Source organism: Branchiostoma lanceolatum, chromosome 13 (genome assembly GCF_035083965.1).
Source record: "Branchiostoma lanceolatum isolate klBraLanc5 chromosome 13, klBraLanc5.hap2, whole genome shotgun sequence".
NCBI lineage: Eukaryota > Metazoa > Chordata > Leptocardii > Amphioxiformes > Branchiostomatidae > Branchiostoma > Branchiostoma lanceolatum.
The window spans coordinates 6708227-6722520 of NC_089734.1; the positions used below are offsets into that span (position 1 = coordinate 6708227).

General features: G+C 41.9%; 2 protein-coding genes across 2 annotated transcripts; one reads left to right on the top strand and one right to left on the bottom strand.

The window, feature by feature from the left end:
- Nucleotides 1–535: 535 nt before the first annotated feature.
- On the top strand, nt 536–8115 carry LOC136446794 (uncharacterized). Its single transcript, XM_066445372.1, has 13 exons — nt 536–739; nt 945–1035; nt 1443–1567; nt 2058–2142; nt 2554–2705; nt 3205–3429; nt 3690–3777; nt 4141–4373; nt 4941–5043; nt 5435–5553; nt 6125–6212; nt 6463–6545; nt 6966–8115. Exons 1-13 carry the CDS (start codon nt 567–569, stop codon nt 7000–7002), a joined length of 1602 nt encoding a protein of 533 aa, XP_066301469.1. The 5' UTR covers nt 536–566; the 3' UTR covers nt 7003–8115.
- Nucleotides 7421–13502, bottom strand: LOC136446795 (ATP synthase subunit beta, mitochondrial-like). The gene is made up of 11 exons (XM_066445373.1): nt 13347–13502; nt 11661–11837; nt 11123–11297; nt 10759–10880; nt 10436–10620; nt 9738–9896; nt 9248–9370; nt 8731–8943; nt 8481–8600; nt 8000–8081; nt 7421–7764 (listed from the first exon to the last, which is right to left on the bottom strand). Exons 1-11 carry the CDS (start codon nt 13465–13467, stop codon nt 7670–7672), a joined length of 1572 nt encoding a protein of 523 aa, XP_066301470.1. The 5' UTR covers nt 13468–13502; the 3' UTR covers nt 7421–7669.
- Nucleotides 13503–14294: the final 792 nt, after the last annotated feature.

Sequence of the window (14294 nt, forward strand, 5' to 3'; positions counted from 1 at the left end):
AAGTTTCTCACCTTAAGTAACGTTAGGAGATTTCATGGCATAATAAAATCTTCTCTTGAAATCACCTATGTTTCCAAGGCGTTATCCGAAGTGATGTGTGAATTCGAGTCGTTTGGTTAGTAACAGACAGGAATGTTATTGTGTGGCTGTAAAAGGTTGACGCGCACGCATATATATCGTTATGTTACACGCACATAGACACAAACACACATGTACGCGCGCGCGTGTACATGTGTGTTTGTGTCTATGTGCGTGTAACACGCGATCACACAGAGAGAGAGAGAGAGAGAGAGAGAGAGAGAGAGCGCCGCACACACAGTCACACCTACACGCACAAATAGGGCGTCAATCGTTAACTACAGCAATACTGTATAACAAACATGCGATACGACAGCAAGGGAAGGACCGACGTAAACAACACTGATAAAGATCTTTTGGCAAAAATCAGGCGGGAGTTTTCATCATCACACAGGAGCGTGGGACAGCACATAGGATCATTAACTATCCCACCATGCACCGCGCAAGAGCAAACAAAACTTTGACCACTTTGTGAGAGACCTTTAGAAATGGCGCTATACGAAATCACACTGCTGCTGCTTGTGTCGTGTGTTTTGCTGGGTACAAACATAGCCTCGGCCTCCACATGTGAACAGACAGGTCCCTGTACGTGCCGCATGAGTGACGGGGCGGGGGAGATAGACCTGAGCGCGCTGGCTTCCTCGGATAGCGTCCTACCAGCGTAAGTACGGCGACTGGTATTGCGTGTATGATGACGCTAGTGAACGTACTTTGATCTTGTCAGATTTAACATGCAACAGCTTACGTTTTATAGTCTTATTTTTAGTTAACATTTTGCACTTCATAATAGAAGCTCTCTGTATTTTCACGTCATTTGACGCTTTGCTGAAATGTTATAGGTTTATCCCATTGTTTCTGCTCGTCAGGTTTCAGAACGTGAACTCTACCGGTGATGACTATGTTTACTCCTACAACCCCTGTCAACCTTTCACTCAGGGGACCTGCAAGGACGTCTCTGTATGTTAGACATTTTCTTTCTCCCAATTATGTATGTTTTGGGGGCAAAAACACCGATTATGAATTCCATTTTCTGTACATACAGAAGTATACTGTATTACAGTATTTGACATGTGATGAGCATAGCTGTCTTGAAAAGAAATTCTTCCTCTAATTATTATCAAACTTATCTGAACTTTATAGGTCTGTATTATGTCTAGTCATAATATCACAAATCAGGAGATTATTAGAGTGACATATGGTATTGGCTGGGCAGATTGGAGCATTCTTGGTTAGACTGTCTTTTGTTTTATAGTTTTGTTGTTGTCACCTTTTCCTACTAACTGCCTTCAATGTACAGGACACATTTCCAATGTCATCATCATGTCAGCATTTCTAATGTAACACACATGCTAAACATGTTCTAGGCATGTCAATTTGTGCCAAAACTAAAGACATACTTCCCACTGGGAACCCAAGACTCCGCCAAGTTCATCCAGGAGGGACAAGACTTAACCCTCAGATATATCGCTGGACAGGGATCCTCTAAGAGGTACAGGAAATCTTTTATAAATGCAAGAAACTGTCATGAACAGGTATTGTTACAGTATTATCATCAAATGTGCATTTTGTAGGACTCTATGCGATCATGCGAGCAATTTTACTATTGAGATATGTCATATACTTACAGCCATCATACAAGTTGTCAAGAATTCATTAAGTTTATAATCAGTTATAGTTTGTGTCATATAGTACCTCTAAGCACCACAATAGTACTAGTGTAGGGTGCTTTATTTTGTATGTCATATACACCATTGTTTGCCTGCATTCTTTAATACAGATATAAGCAAGTCCATATTATACATAGAAACTTAACACAGCAGTATTGTAAATGAATAGACTTGTTCAATATCTTAGATAAATAGAGTATACAGCCATTTTGACTGGAGAAATCAGTCTGTACATGTAATATCATTTCTGTGGCTTTTGTGGACACAGCTGGGGAATCATGTTGTATTGATGTGAAAGTTGTTGGTCTGCAGGGAGACTAAGGTGAAGCTTGTGTGTGGTGCTGGAGAAACCACCTTCACAGCAGAGGGGCAGGACCCTAATGTCATAAACCTTTATGTGAGGCAACTTTCTTTCTCAATGTTCATAAGTAACCTTAACCTAGTATCAAAACTACTCCTAGCCTTTATAACAAGACACCAAAGAGGTAAACTACTGTTAAACTTGTCCTGTGCCTTTTTCCCTTGGTAGAATGTTTGGGATTTTACTAATTGTGTAAATATAATAATAGAATGTAGAAAATGTAAAGAGCTGCAGCAGAGATGTGTAAATTTGATTTTGTGCACTGACTTGAGGACTTTTATACATGAATAACCTTGTATTTTGTTGGTACAACTTGTTTTTCCTGCCGACATGGTAAAAAAAGTACATGTATTTTCAATCCCCAGTAATCCAGTTTTGATCTTAATGCGCACAGGCAGAAAATAGGTACCAAACAGAGGAAGGTAACAATCTCCTCCTGTTTTTCAGCACTTCACCCTGAAGTCTCCATGTGCATGCCCAGGTGGCTGCCGTAAGCCGAGTAACGCCACCTGTCGGCAGGTGGGGCCCTGCAGCTGTAACATGACAGACGGGAGCGGCATGGTGGATCTGCACAGGGTGGGCAGGAAGGACGGACCTGCGTGAGTCAGAATCTTTCATTCACTGAACAAAATGTACTTCAGATTATAACATTAATTCATCTCAAAAATTGAATAATGTTTTTCATAAAATTTTTGGCGTCGATCCAGCCATCATTAACCTAAAAAAGAGAGGACGCCAGGTTCAAACAAGGAAGGATGGGCCTGTGTGAGTCACAATCCTACACTTTACTGTCCCAGTCAAAACTGCCCAAGAAGACCACTCAGGCGACAGACAAAATCTCAGGTCCATATGTGGTCAGGTGGTCACTATAGACAGGATTCTTACTGCTTGTGTCAATAGAAAAAATTATCAAAGGGACCACAAAAAGTGGTCACATTGGCCAGGTGGTCCTTATGCAGAGATTGGCACTCGTATAGATTTGACCGTCCATAACGTATCTGTAAATACAGCTTTAGAGTTTTTGTGTTTGTTTAATGGTTAAAGTGCTAAACCGTAATTCAGACAGTGTTATAAAATGATTACCTCATGCTCCTGCAGGTTTCGTGACATCATGAGCCCCAGTGAGGTCGCTGACCGTTACTCCTACAACCCCTGTTACCCGTTCTCCCTGGGGTCGTGTCGGGACGCAGCAGCCTGCGTCAGCACGCAAACACACGGGGTCCACATGGAAAACTCGCTGGGGAGTCAGGACAAGGCAGCGTTCTTCAACACCGGCTCTAACCTGTACATTGTGTACGGAACAGACAGGAACGACTCAAAAGGGTACGTCACGTTTGTGCATGTTTTAGGGATTGACTCTCCATGGATATCCATTTTGATGCTTCACTGTGTAAGTATGCAACGCAGTACAGTTCAGAAGAGTATGGCACATGTGACAACTGGTCAAGACAAGAAGTTTGAAAACTCATAGTAGAAGAAAAAGCTTTTCACAGGTACTGTATCATACAAGGATTGTACAACAAGGTGTCCTAGTACTAATATTCTCATGACTTTGACTCTGTGTTTGTCTTTGTTTTCCCTAGACTCACGTCTTTGGTCCAGCTGGTGTGTGATCGACATAGGGAGTCCTTTGAAGCACAGGGACCAAACCCACAGGAGAAGGGACAATATGTGAGTCACTGGCTGTACTTTGCTTGGATAGAGATGACTGTTCTCTATGACATTGATATCTTCCTGTAGTAAACTATAGGAATGGATAGATGATTTGGCTTGTGAGTCTAGTGAGTGGGTTAGTGGGTGGATGGATCATCCTGAGGGTAATAGAAGAAATGACAGATTGTTCCTTTAAGTTTGCTATCAACTTAGTTTTGGTTAGATTCTGTTTACCTATGAGTAAAATACCCTGCATACTCAATCCTTCCCAAAAGTTAGTTTTAACTTAAGATTTTTATCAGGTTACATATTGCATATACACATTACCATACACCAACCAAGATGACACCACTAACACAGTTTATCTTTCTCTTTGAACAGCTCTTCACCCTAAGAAGTCCCTGCGCCTGTCCGGGGATGTGTGAAACACCTGTAACGACCCCGCCCGCTCACACCACAGCCCCGCCCACACCGGTCACAGTGCCACACCCCTCCCCCAACACCACCCAGCCAGCGCACGCGGCGTGTGTACAGTATGGCACCTGTGCATGTATGTTCAAGAACGGGTCTTATATCGACTTAACGTCGCTGGAGCAGACCTCAGGGGAACCACTGTGAGTTTGTTTGTATTGCATAGCTGGTAAAGCATCCAATGGTCTTACACAATAGAAAATAGATCAAGCAACTGGATAAATTCTCTAAATTCGGTTGCTTGATCTATTCTGTATCATGTTCTACCTGGATGTCTACCATTCAATGCATCCTATGGTATAACACACTAGTTCTTTACTTACATTTCAGTGAATGAGAAAAAAAGGGCAAGAACTGATGAAAAAGATGAAAACTAAAGGACACTTCAGAAAGTTTAGAAACATATCTGAATGGGCTTGGGCAACAGGTTACAGGAAAAGTTTGTTAGGAAAGTATGCAAAAAAGAAATGCATTGTGCTCGGGATCTTCCTCAATGAAATATCAAACATGTTGGTGAAGTTGTAAAAATAAAAAAATAAAAACTTTAAAGTGTTTCTCACTGAACATATAAACAAGTGATATACAGTTCCAGAATGGTAATGATACACATTGACCAGTGTTTTGAACTGGATGGTTACTATTGTTTCAAATAGACCTTGGAAGAAGTCCACCTGCAAACTGTATTGTTTGTGTATCATCTTTTCTCACAGGTTCAAAGACCACCCCCTATCCTCACCCCGCCGTGACGATGGTTTTTACTACTCCTTCAACCCCTGTGCTCCATTTACTGAGGGGAAATGTGAAGATGTGGCAGTAAGTATCATTTTGTATCTGAAGAACAGGAAAATACAAACTTTGGGGAAAATTACCGTCAACTAAACCATCCTTGTTTGACATTGGTAGATTAAGAGTGACTGGAGTTCCTAAAAAGGGTTTCTAACTCAGAAATGTACCTGGCATCCTTCCGGAGTTTTACAAATGGCATAGTAAGCAACTGAACCTTTGCGTGTGTGTGTGTGTGTGTGTATGTGGTGGGGGGTTGGGGGTGCATACAAAACATGCCATTTGGTCAAAGGAGACTACATGATGTTCCATGTATATGTATCTGTCAGAAGATGTACAGAAAGTTCCCAGGCTGTCCAAACCTGCCATATTTCTAAATGTGCAGTTGGCTGACTTCACTGCAAATGGTCTGAATTCCCAGGTTTGCAAGAAGAACTCCCTCACGGGGTCAGAGGTCAGTCTGGGGAAGCAGGACTCCTCCACGTTTGCAACAGCCAATGAGAACGGCCCTGTGGCTATCATGTACGCCTCCGAGAACAGGCAAGTATATTGGCATAATGTAGATGACGAAATGTTTGTGGCGCTTTTATGTTCGTGGTTTTCGCGGTGAACTCTTCAGCGCAAACCTTTTATTTTGCCCACATGACTGTACGCTACTATTGTTTCAAACGCAAACTTAAAACCACCGCGGATTCCATTATCTAACTACCGGGAAATAAAAACCACGCGAACTTAAATGCATTTACAGTAATAGCAAAATTCTACCGTCTATTTAGTTTGAACCAACTCAATTTTACCTTTTGATGCTGTTTAACACATTACTGCAGTAGATGTATTTGTAGCTGTGCAAGTCATTCCTCCCGAAGACGAGCTAGACGTTATGACTTACAAAATAGCGTTTGTTGAAGAAAAACGTTTTAAATATAAAAACAAAAAGGCGTTGAAACAAATTTTTAAAAAGCGGTCGCCTTGGCCAGGTGGTCGCCTTGAAAATGTGGTCGCCTTGGCAGGTTTGACTGTATTCTACACTGGCCATAGTCTGATATGACGTTGTATGGTCAATTATTCAATCCATCATTTTAAATGCTATACCAACCTCCATCTCCCACAGGATGTCCATTGTGAGCCTACGCTGTACAGAGGAGAAACGGGACCGGTTGATCGTGCTTGGTGCAGATCCAAAAGTGCCCAATACTTACGTAAGTCTGTTTGTCCCAATGACAGTGGTTGCTACTGCTGCACTGTCAACTGTCATTTGAAAATGTTGCTTAAAAAACACTTGAGCTTTAAGATATCGTCTTATTTTATCATTATTCTTTTATTCTGTCATCTTTACCCAGGGTAGCCCAGCTCAGGTAAAAAGTACTCCTGTTCTTTTGAACATTGGCATCAACATTAGCACATCAGCATTTAACAAGTTTATATTTTTTTGTTCTTGTTTACTAACAGGAGTTTATACTGGAAAGCCCTCAATGTTGTCTGCACAAGGGTGGAACCACAGCTGTGAGGGGCAGTCTTATGTGGATTGTTTGGTGAGTGTAATCAGGAAGTTGAAATATCTGCAGATTGAATAACTCTGACAACGCATTTTCTCCCAAAAATTGCTGTAAATATCAAAGTCACTATTCATGAATACATTTGTACTTGAATTTGTGAATAACCATTAGCCTAGGTAGGATCCTCGGTATTAATCACTGCCTCAATTGTTCTGTTTTGGTTAGCAAGCAAAACGATTGAGCCAGTATATACGTAGTTACTACGGAGTATGGTACCCAGGCGATCAAAATATACTGAAATTGAATAATTTCCAACTTTCTGTGCAACCTTATGATGACTCGATATGGAAACTTATGACATTGGTGTCTACAGTTTCTCTGTCATATTTGGATATGTATCTTAAGTTTGTAACCGTTACGTTACATTGACATATTTGTGTGTTCTTCACTCTGCAGTGCCTTAACATTCCTGTTGGTGAATGGATGGAGATGAGACCTGCTCATGAAGATCATCTTGCCAGAATCAAATATGAAGAAATATTTTATCAATGCAGTGCTAAGGACAATGGAAGCCATATAATGTTACTAGTCATATAATATTAGACCGAAATGTTTGAGGGATGATGTGCTAGCAAGACTCCATGCCATGCTGGTTCATTCCATGTCTTACCTTGGTTACAACGTAACTGAAGGGAGGTTGATAAAAGAATGATTAAAAATAAAGTTCTACAAAAATTTTGCCAAAATACAAGTTATAGGCTGCCATTTTCATAGTACAATTTAAGTTTAAAGCCTCATCTTAAAAAGTTCCGTCAGTAGGCAGTTACCATTTTTTTAAAGGACTCTAAATCTTTAAATGTATCCTAACCAGGACTAAGTAAAAGACGTCAAATGAAGACAAACACAAGGCCTTCTCCAGTGACCACAGGGTTTATTTTGGAACATACGTCGGAGAGACAAACGTGTCTTATACAATCTGGATTTGTTCACAACAAAAGCAGGACTCTCCTCTAAATTTGAATTATTTCTCTGACTCCCAGCAGAAGAAGATAAAATCCTGAAGCTATCAACTTCTTAATTCATCCGACACAAACTTCAAACGGTGAGAAAAAGATATTCTTGAGGTTGCTTATAATGTACTACATAGTTGGAGCTAGATTTTACATTTCTTCTGCGATCCTGTCTGCCTTTTCGACAGCTTCCTCAATGGGTCCCACCATGTAAAATGCGACCTCGGGAAGGTGGTCATATTCGCCTGTGGAGGAGGGACATTGTTTTAAAACTTGTGTTCTATTTCCAGCATTTTCTCAACAGTACACAACATTATGAAATAAAAGCAACAATGACAGCATTAAAAGGTGTGTGGTTCCATCACAGTCGGAAGCCACATACACGTAACAAGACTTTAAAACTACACAGAGATGTACAAGTACTGTATAACATATTTCAGTTAAACTATGAGGACAGAAACAAAAATAATGTGGGCTCACCATTCATGATTCCCTTGAAGCCCTTGATGGTCTCCTTGAGTGGAACCAGCTTGCCAGCATGGCCTGTGAACACCTCAGCCACCTTGGGGAGGAATAAAGGCAACATTACTTTGTGATTTGCACTTGTGAACACTCTCAACAAGTCTATGTAAAGCCCCTGTCACACTTGTGCGTATATACAAGCCTGAATGAGTTGCGTATTAATATGTTTTTGGTTTAGGTTAAGTTTGCAGCCAAAGAAGTAATTTCTTTGGTTTGATAACTAGACTGCTCAAAGGTGGGTCAAAGTAGAAAGCAACTTCCTCCTCGCAAAATTAACTTAAACCAAAAAGATGTAACTGCGGAACTCATGCACACTTGAATATACGCACAGGTGTGACAGGGCCCTTAGAAGAATATACAACAAAGCTTAAGTTCAAACAATTTTGTAGTGGGCAGACAGCAAAGTAACAACAGCTACAACAAACAAACTGGGTCCTACCTGGAAAGGCTGTGACAGGAATTTCTGGATCTTACGGGCGCGAGCCACGGTCATCTTGTCCTCTTCTGACAACTCATCCATACCCAGGATAGCGATGATGTCCTGCAGGGACTTGTAATCCTGGAGGGACGTAACAAACTATTGTTAACACCAATGTCTGAATATTATTCTTGGTAATTTAGTGCAAAACATACATGGACAACAGGCTTGAAGCTTTAAGATTCTATGAGGACCAAGTCTGAAAACACACCTGTAGGGTTTTCTGCACGCTACGAGCAATGGTGTAGTGTTCCTCTCCCACGATGTTGGGGTCCAGGATACGGGATGTGGAATCCAGGGGATCCACAGCGGGGTAGATGCCCAGCTCAGAGATACCACGGGACAGCACAGTGGTGGCGTCCAAATGAGCGAAGGTGGTGGCAGGGGCGGGGTCAGTCAAATCATCAGCAGGCACATAGATGGCCTGGAAGAAAAAAGGAAAAGAAGCAACCATGAAGTTTAGCAATGACAGCAATGATATTACAGTTATTCTGCTCTTCCTAGTGTGGAAATAATCCTAACATTTGAGTAAAACCACAAAACTGAAGCCATATTTGCACTCAACTTCAATATGAGGAAACATTACTGGCCAGTTGACAAACTCAACAGGATCTGACCCAACACATTGAAAGACATCTATAGGCTTGTGTCTTTGTTTTAAGGCAACGCATTAGGCATAAATATTTTAAGTAACGCTTTGGTCTAGTGACGGCATGAGTCTACCGCACCTGCACAGATGTGATGGAGCCCTTCTTGGTGGTGGTGATGCGCTCCTGCATGGTACCCATGTCAGTGGCCAGGGTGGGCTGGTAGCCTACAGCAGAGGGGATACGGCCCAGCAAGGCAGACACCTGGAGGCAAGTTTGTATAGAAGAAGGATCAGTACTGCCACAGTAAATGATATCAGGTTTCGAAACTCTCCTTACGCACATACTTCAAGCATTATCAGAGGAACCTATGAAGCCTTAAAGATTCCTTGAACAAAGATATGTCCATATAGTACCTGAAATTGCTACTTTCACACTGAAAAATTACTACATGTACTGCTGTGAAATAACATCAACCACAACTTTTCAAGTATGCTTAACCTTTAGCACACTGAAGTAGCCATATGGCACCCAATTCCCTGTTGATACAGAGTTAGGTAGCAGGGAGAAGGTTTGGGATCAGCCATAGGTGGGAAAGAGTGGCTGCTTGTATCACTTATTTTTCACTGACCTCTGATCCGGCCTGTGTGAACCTGAAGATGTTGTCGATGAAGAGCAGTACATCCTGTCCCTCCTCGTCACGGAAGTACTCGGCCACGGTCAGCCCGGTCAGGGCAACACGGGCACGGGCACCCGGGGGCTCGTTCATCTGACCGTACACAAGCGCCACCTACAAGAAAAGGGACAGTCCGACACGATTAAAATTCTTAGCACTGTAATGCTGGAATCTGTGCAAATTGCCTTTAAGCAGTGAATAGGAAGACCCAGACAAAAGTGGTGCCACCTACAAAGAATGTATGTATGTCGTTCCTGTCACATTGTATCCTTACCATATCTTTCTTTTTATCATTAATGTACATGTATTCTGTATATGTTATGTTCCCGTGTGTCATGCAGTTTTGTCCAGTTATGTTTGTTGATGGACCACAGAAAGAGCAGCTGCAATGTACTTGTATATTGTGTGGCTAATTGTGGATCTGAATAAACTCAAAGAACAACAGGGACATCGATAAAAGTTCTCAGATTTTCTTAGAAGTATAATCCTAGAAACTGTTTAAATTCCTTTTATGCAGTAAATAGGAATACCCAGACAAAAGTGGAACACAATGTACCCGTTGAAGTAAATAACTAGTATTCCTACTGGCCGCTATTAATGTCAATACACAGGGCTGGCAGAGGATTTGTAAAAAATGACAGGGTGCACCAGACCTTGGACTTGTCTCCCTCGAGGTCGATGACACCGGACTCAATCATCTCGTGGTACAGATCGTTGCCCTCACGCGTGCGCTCACCTACACCAGCGAACACGGAGTAGCCACCGTGGGCCTTGGCAACATTGTTGATGAGTTCCATGATCAGTACAGTCTTGCCGACACCAGCACCACCGAACAGACCTGGAAAGAAATGCAATAGAATATGTAAACTCTGTCTTTTCTGTCAGTGTTCAAAATATCTTATTACACAGCTTCTTTAAACACATGAAGGTTATACAACATAACTTTATGTTTAGATTGTGTATTCAGTCTACGTACCAATCTTGCCACCCCTGGCGTAGGGAGCCAGAAGGTCCACCACCTTGATGCCAGTCTCCAGAATCTCCTGCTCTACACTCATCTCTACAAACTCTGGAGCATCAGCGTGGATGGCTGCAGTCCTGGTGAAAGATGAAAGCCCAGACATGTTAACAAGACCAATATACACTGCTTATATTCAATATTTCTATGGCTGCAACAATGTTACTGACTCCGGTATCATAATGCACTGAGAATCTGGGTGGCTACTGGCTACAGTTCATAAAAACAATCCTCTCCTAACATGCGAAGATTTTCCTACAGAGTAATGTCAACCCAGCTTTTCTTTCAGTACTTGCTATGAGATATTGTTCTAATCACATACTTCTTGGAGTTGACGGGTCCTCTCTCGTCGATGGGCTCTCCGATGACGTTGATGATTCTGCCGAGGGTCTCCGGGCCGACGGGGATCCTGATGGGAGATCCAACATCTGTGCACACCTGTCCACGGACCAGACCCTCCGTACCGTCCATGGCGATCGTACGCACAGTATTGTCACCTGTTGGGAAGAGTTGCAATCACTTAGATAAATATTAAAAAATGACTTCATACTTACCTACACATCAGATCAGTACTAACATAGCTTGGCTTGTACTTTGATTGAGCCTAAACTATACAGTCACTAATAGCTGCTGTGAATTAAGTAAGAATTTGAAATGTCCCATTCAAAGGGGAAACTATGTTGGGACCGATATAGAACTTGGGTTTTTGATATTCTAAATCCAAAAAAGGGAAATCTGGACAGAGATGACAAAAGGACATTCAACTGCACTGGCGAAAAATTCAAGCACAAGATTTTTCAATCTATTTTTTAGTAATTACAAAGAGGCTACAAGACTACTAGCATTGTCTCTGTACTCACCCAAATGCTGTGCTACCTCCAGGATGAGTCTGGGTGATCTGTCAGCCACCTCCAGAGCATTGAGGATTGGTGGCAGGGCACCGTCGAACTGCACGTCCACCACAGCACCGATAACCGCAACGACCTGACCCTTGATGGAATCAGTTTTGGCAGCAGCTTCCGCAGCATAGGTGCGTCCTGGAAGAATCAGGTAAAAATATTGTTGGTAAATGCTGCATTGAATTTGTTTCACAGTTTGCCTATGGAAATAGACAAAGTTGCAGCATTTTAGACCCATGAAGTCCTGGCTACCCTTGGTGAGCCTTCCAATTCAACAATTTTTTTTCAGCAGACTTCTGGAAGAAATATAAATGTCCAAAACTACATGTAAGGGCTGTCCATAACAACACAAAAGAATGGAGTCATTGTAATCAATCATAATGGTTTAGGTGAAGTGAAGCTCAAGAACACAATATTATTGCTATCCCCATCCACAATATCCTCACAAGAAATACTAACATAACCAGAGGACACCAGCAACGTTTTACCACAGTCGCCTGTAAGACAGAAACATACCGAGGCAGCTTTTTCCCCAAAACAGTCATAGAATGGAATGCACTTCCGCAACACCTTATCGAAACTAAGACTACAGATAGCTTTAAAGCTGGGGTGGCCAAGTATTATGGTTACCCCGGCTTCACCCAGCTGTAAGGGGAGGAGCCTATACCTAGTGTGGCAATGTACAGCACTACTTTGTTCGTTATTTTTTTGCACCACTTTTTTTATTCTTGTTGACGGCGTGCACCACCACCACCGGCCACACTTGGGTAAGGCCTCTGACCATAAGTCCTAGACACTATGCCCCACGCGGGGTTTTGTCTAGTATCACGACAAGACAAGACAAGACAACAGAAAAAAATGTCTTATTCTCATGCTGAATGCAATTCTGAAACAGCCAGGTGACCTTCATAGACTGATACAGGACAAACAAGAAATTGTACTTTTATTATTGGTACTACACACAACTTAGGTGTAAGAAATACAATTAAACTACAAACGGACAAAAAAAATCAGGATTAAGAGGACGAAAATATCTCAATTTGTCATCAATTCTCCGCGCAAAAAGAAACGCTGTTTCCTTGAACATCGGCGAATTGGTACTGCACCCCCCCCCCCTAACAATGTGACCTTCGATTTAGGGGGGATGGGGGGTGGGCAGCCATTTGCCATTTTATTTGGGTCAATATTTCCAACAAATTGACAGTCTTGCAGAAAAACGTGGGCTCAGTTAAAGACAAACATACAGAAGAGAAAACGTATCATATATCGTCCGGAACAATTTGATGAAAAGATTTTACAACGACTACGTTCGAACGTATTCAACTCGACATGTGGGTAACCTACCGGCACCACACGAAAACGAGGCTCCACATATGCCTCCACAAATGTGAGACTTTTTCCCTATGAATTCACCATTACATCAATTTTGGTCCAGCAGTTAGAAAATTGGGAGTATATAGCATGTTCGTGAGCTAGCTACGTGTAATTTCGTAGGAGAATTAGCTTCTGTAAATGACAATAAAACAGGGTGCCACCACGACATGGCAAGACCGCCATTTTGAGGTGAACTGCCCTTCGTGCAAGGGCAAAGAATAAGACCAAATATTGAAGACATTTTAGCAGAACAACACCTAAAAATCCACTCACTTGAGTAAGAACATGCTGGTAGTGTTCTCAGGAGCGGTTTGGTGACTATGGTGCGCTGAATGGCGGGTCGCACAGCCCGAAGGCCGGCCGTACAGATTCCCCGAGCTGCCGTACGCAACATGGCTGACTGGTGAAGGAGACCGAAATGCACATTGGGTAAAATAAATGGTTTGGACTACTCGATCAGGCCGAGATGGGGGTGTCACTCCCCAGGGAGTATTTTAAAAAACATTGTGAGTCATAAACTTTTAGATGTAAACTGTTAAAATATAACAACCGTATATTTAACAACTTCTTTAAGATTATTGATGTATTTTGAACCTTTTGATTTGCTTGAATATTTGCGCACTTTGTGAAATTAGAATGGTAGCGGCCAATTCGATGCAGGGACCACAAAGGTCCCGGATGTTAGACCATTTGGCACCTGTCAGAGATGAGGCTCCAAATGGATTACCATTATTGCAATGGCTATTGGAGATGTTGTTCAAGTACGTCTAATGCAAGACAGGACTAAAATGATAAAATAGAGGATCATTTTCCATCTTTGAAATCATGCGAGAGACACTCAGTCGAGGGCTAGGGATGACTTTCTAATAGCAACGTACTACCGGTAGCAACTACTATTAAAGTATCATGGTGCACGTTGCAAGCGCAAGTGCATGTCAAAATTGTGTTTATATTTCCATACAGCTTAATCTCCTGTTTCTCGATTCGTAGCGATAGGTTTGATATTACAAGCAAACAGGTGGTTACGAGGAAAAGATAAATGCTGTAAAAGGCAAACGTTACTGTACAAGATGTAACTACCGTGAAGTTTGCAATTTGTTTTTTTTTATAAACAACAGATTCCAGAGAATTAAATCCGTCATTTCATTTCATTTCAACAGAATATGGCTTACGTTTAATCAGGCATTGACCTGTATCGTTCAACTTTGCTTATTGCAGGCG